The sequence below is a fragment of the Babylonia areolata genome, chromosome 25, assembly GCF_041734735.1.
Source record: "Babylonia areolata isolate BAREFJ2019XMU chromosome 25, ASM4173473v1, whole genome shotgun sequence".
Lineage (NCBI taxonomy): Eukaryota > Metazoa > Mollusca > Gastropoda > Neogastropoda > Buccinidae > Babylonia > Babylonia areolata.
In genome coordinates, this window is record NC_134900.1 from 9,533,471 (window position 1) to 9,538,470 (window position 5,000).

General features: G+C 44.7%; 1 protein-coding gene across 1 annotated transcript in view; it reads right to left on the minus strand.

Annotated features, from left to right (window-relative positions):
• The window catches only part of LOC143300031 (uncharacterized), a 50,476-nt gene that overhangs the window by 21,679 nt on the left and 23,797 nt on the right, over positions 1-5,000 (minus strand). Inside the window, exons 15-17 of the mRNA XM_076613587.1 lie at positions 3,772-3,934; positions 2,527-2,739; positions 1-99 (exon numbers count right to left, since the gene is read on the minus strand). The exon at positions 1-99 is cut by the window's left edge and continues 139 nt beyond it. Of these exons, the coding sequence (XP_076469702.1) occupies positions 1-99; positions 2,527-2,739; positions 3,772-3,934 (475 nt within the window). The remainder of the gene's footprint in view (positions 100-2,526; positions 2,740-3,771; positions 3,935-5,000) is intronic.

Sequence of the window (5,000 nt, forward strand, 5' to 3'; positions counted from 1 at the left end):
CCCCCGCTGTCCCTGACCCCCTGGCCTTGCAGTGACCCCGGTCCTGGCAGGGGTCAGACAGACAGGCGTTGTGGTGCTGGCACAGGTCACCCCAGTGTGCTGCCACACACACACACACACACACACACACACACACATACACACACACATACACACACACACACACACACACACACACACACACACACACACACACATACATACACACCACACACACACACACACACACACACACACACACATACACATCACACACACACACACCACACACACACACACACACACACACACGCACGCACGCACGCACGCACGCACGCACACACACATACACCACACACACACACACACACACACACACACACACACACACACACACACACACATACACACCACACACACACACACCACACACACACACACATACACACACCACACACACACACACACACACACACACACACACACACACACACACTCACGCACGCACGCACACACACACACACACACCACACACACCACACACACACTCACACACACACACACACACGCACGCACGCACGCACGCACACACACACATACACACACACATACACACCACACACGCACGCACACACACACACACACACACACACACACACACACACACACACACACACACACACACACACACACACACATCATTGAACGCATGACAAAAGTTCCCAGGTGTGATTGGGAAGGTGGGGGGGTCACCAGTTCTTTAAAGGAAGATCTTCAAGTTTCACCAAAACGTGAGCCTTACCTCCCTTGTGAAACTCTCGCATCAAGTGAAGGTGGTGTTGTCAGAGGCACAGACAGCGCGATTAAGGCATGTGTTCAATCTAGAGGTAAGTACTAATTAAGTACTAATTACAAACTGTCAACTGGACAGACAACAGAAAGAAAGACGGGAAAGACGGGTCACTCTGTCCACCAGGAATTAAGTACAGATGCGAAGGTTGATGAAAACTCCTTTGACTGCCTTGACAAAGGAGGAGGAAAGAGTCACACTGGCTGTGCTGCTGATCTGACAATACACTGTCCATGGGTGCCTGAGTAGGAGGAATTTTTTTTGTTTAATGTCCCGTCACACATATCGGTGATTGAAGACATTTTGTTCAAGTATTTATGAATACATTTGAGTATTATCGGTTAGAAGGGGTGGGAGATGTGAATGGGGGAAACTGGGCAAATGAGGGTGAAATGTGGGTGAAATTTGAAAAAAGAAAAAAAAAAATCTAAATAAAATTACAGGAAATTACTTAAAGGACTTCGTAAAAGAGAAGTCGTTAAACTGACAAGCGAAACAACTGATAATGAATGCAAAAAGTCAAAAACATCAACGTTCTCAGTCACTTGTGAAGACATACTTTCGTGTACATAAGGCTTCATCAAGCCACAGTCAAAAATTATATGCTCAATTGTCAGGTTACTAAAGCATATGCACTTGACATTAGAACAATACTTGGTCCGTAATGAATTTGATAATAGTCTGAGAGCTAGCTAAACTCAGAATTGGTCTGCGAATCGGGCCAAAGTCTGAGAGAGTCAACTGAGTGTCTGAGTTCGGTTCCCGCTCTCGCCTTTTCTCCAAAGTGTGGAAAATCAAACTGAGCGCCCAGTCATTAGGAAGAGACAATAAACCGAGGTCCCGTGAGCACAACATGCACTTTGCGCACTGAAAACTACCCAAGGCAACTAAACTGTTCTTTGGCTAAAGTCTATTCAATTCAATTCAATTCAAAATACTTTATTATCTGCTTCAACCAAAAACAGAAAATTTTCTTTAGGCTCACTTAAAATAAAATGCCCGTCAGCAAAAAAACAACAACAACAACAAAAAAACAACCCTGACACACCCTTCACTTATCACCATGCACACATCAATTATTATGTAAAACTGAAGAAAAACATGTGGGTAAGATACTATTACATTCAGAGTGTAACAACTGTGTGTGTTGCGTGTGTGCCCGTGCGCGTGCATGCATCGTTTTGCGTGTGCGCGTGCGCGCGCGCATGTGTACGCTTCAATCATTATAAAAAGGAGAATATTCAGTAAGACAATAATAACATTTAAAAAGACAAATGCTCATCAACAGATAAAACCGAAAAAAAAACGAATGAGCAACTACAGAGGAAATCCATTCTGATAGGTAAACAAGTATGTATGCATGCACTCAAGGCCTGACTAAGTGCGTTGGTTTAACAAATAGTAAAGAGTGGTAACTCTCTCCATTACACAAGGTTAACACAACTTCAAGTCAGTGATGCTCACGCTACCGGTTCAGCTAGCACACAGGTAAATAAAAGGTACATTGGAACAAACCCAGACACTTCCTCAAAAAAGAAAGCGCTAGGCCTGTCCTTATACCAATCATTTGACATTCTAAGTGCGTTGGGTTATGCTGCTAGTCGGGCATCTGCCTTGCAGACGTAATGTATTGTACATGGATTGATCAAAACGCAGGGACGCCTCCTTGAGAAAAACGGAAACTGAAACTTTGGTACCTGGCGGACAGTGACATAACAGCTGGTCGTCATCCCCATGGCACGTGCCGTTGTTTAGACAGGGGTCGCTATGGCAACGGTCATAGTGCTGGCACTCGTCCCCATGGTAACCAGGGAGGCAGGTGCAGATGTACTGGTCGTCAGGGCCGGGGGAACAGGTGGCGTTGTTGTGGCAGGCCTCACTGCACGACATGTTGACCTCACAGAACGACCCTGGACACATCATGATCATTACGATGAACCTCACTGCACGACATGTTGACCTCACAGAACGACCCTGGACACATCATGATCATTACGATGAACCTCACTGCACGACATGTTGACCTCACAGAACGACCCTGGACACATCATGATCATTATGATGAACCTCACTGCACGACATGTTGACCTCACAGAACGACCCTGGACACATGATGATCATTATGATGAACCTCACTGCACGACATGTTGACCTCACAGAACGACCCTGGACACATGATGATCATTATGATGAACCTCACTGCACGACATGTTGACCTCACAGAACGACCCTGGACACATCATGATCACCTCACAGAACGACCCTGGACACATCATGATCAGGATGGTAATGGTGAGGACGATGATGGTAAGACATATAATGAGAAGAAGAAGAAGAAAGAGGAAGGAAAAGGAAGAGGAAGGAAAAGGAAGAGGAAGGAAGAGGAAGGAAGAGGAAGAGGAAGGAAGAGGAAGGAAAAGGAAGAGGAAGGAAAAGGAAGAGGAAGGAAGAGGAAGGAAAAGGAAGAGGAAGGAAGAGGAAGGAAAAGGAGGAGGAGGAGAAGAAGAAGAAGAAGAGGACGAGGAGGAGGAGGAGGAAACAGCAGAGTTACATTGCCATGATATGTCAGTCACCATCCGGGTTTACATCGCTGTCAAATATCAGTCAGACTGTTTTGTAAAAATAGGATTTATGTCATTGTGTTGCATACATACATACATACATACATACATATTTCTTCAATAACAGTTTGGGGAATTTGTAGTCAGCATTGGAGTAAATTGCGAGACTGAAGGACGTGTATTTCAGTCACAAGAAGATATCGTTACAGAATTTTAGACTTTGTGTTGAATTGTATGATGTGATGTGATGTGATGTGAAGTGTATTGTATTGTATTGTATTGTATTGTATTGTATTGTACTGTATTGTATTGTGTTGTATTGCATTGTATTGTATTGTATTGTACTGTATTGTATTGTATTGTGTTGTATAAACCACAGACCGGTGAAGGTGTCCGGACAGAGGCACTTGAGGGTGCTGTTGCCCGTGGTGAGACAGGTGGCGCCATGTTGACAGGGGGGATCACTCTGACACAGGTCCACTCCATCACACCTCGCCCCGTAGTAACCATGGTAACACCGACACTCCCACTCTACCTCTGACAGCTGATCAGTTACACAGTTACAACAGAGGAGGGTTGATGGTGATGATTAAGATGGTGATGGTGGTGATGATACAGATGGTGATGGTGGTGATGATTAAGATGGTGATGGTGATGATGGTGGTGATGGTGGTGGTGGTGATGATTAAGATAGTGATGGTGGTGGTGGTGATGGTGATGATGATGATGGTGATGGTGGTGATGATGGTGGTGATGATGGTGGTGGTGATGATGAGGGTGATGATGATGGTGGTGATGATGGTGATGATGGTGGTGATAATGATGGTGGTGATGATGGTGATGGTGGTGATGATGGTGGTGATAATGATGGTGGTGATGATGGTGGTGGTGATGGTGATGGTGGTGATAATGATGGTGATGATGATGGTGGTGGTGATGATGGTTGGGGTGGTGAGGGTGATGGTGATGGTGGTGATGATGATGGTGATGGCCATGGTGGTGATGATGATGGTGATGATGATGGTTGGGGTGGTGAGGATGATGATGATGGTGGTGATGATGATGGTGATGGCCATGGTGGTGATGATGATGGTGATGGTGATGATGATGGTGGTAATGATGATGATGATGATGATGGTGGTGGTGGTGATGATGATGGTGGTGATGATGATGGTGGTGATGGTGGTGATGATGGTGATGATGTTGGTGGTGATGCTGATGATGATGATGATGGTGGTGGTGATGATGATGGTGATGATGATGGTGGTAATGCTGATGGTGATGATGATGATGATGATGATGATGATGATGATGATGATGATGATATAAATGTGAGACAGGCAAACAAATGACATATACACAGACTGAAACAGAAAATGGGTAATATCTGTATGTGTATTAAAAACAACAACAACAAAACAACAGCACCACCAGTGACAACAGCGAAACGAAAGCAAGTGGATACTAGTAATAAGTGTGTGTGACACCTTGATTTAGTATACTGTGGAATGGCCTGTTGTTATTATGCCTTTATGTTTAATCATAGGATGATATTTTGTGCCTATCTTCTGTGAATATCGCATGGGTGTGACTATGATAGATGTATGCAT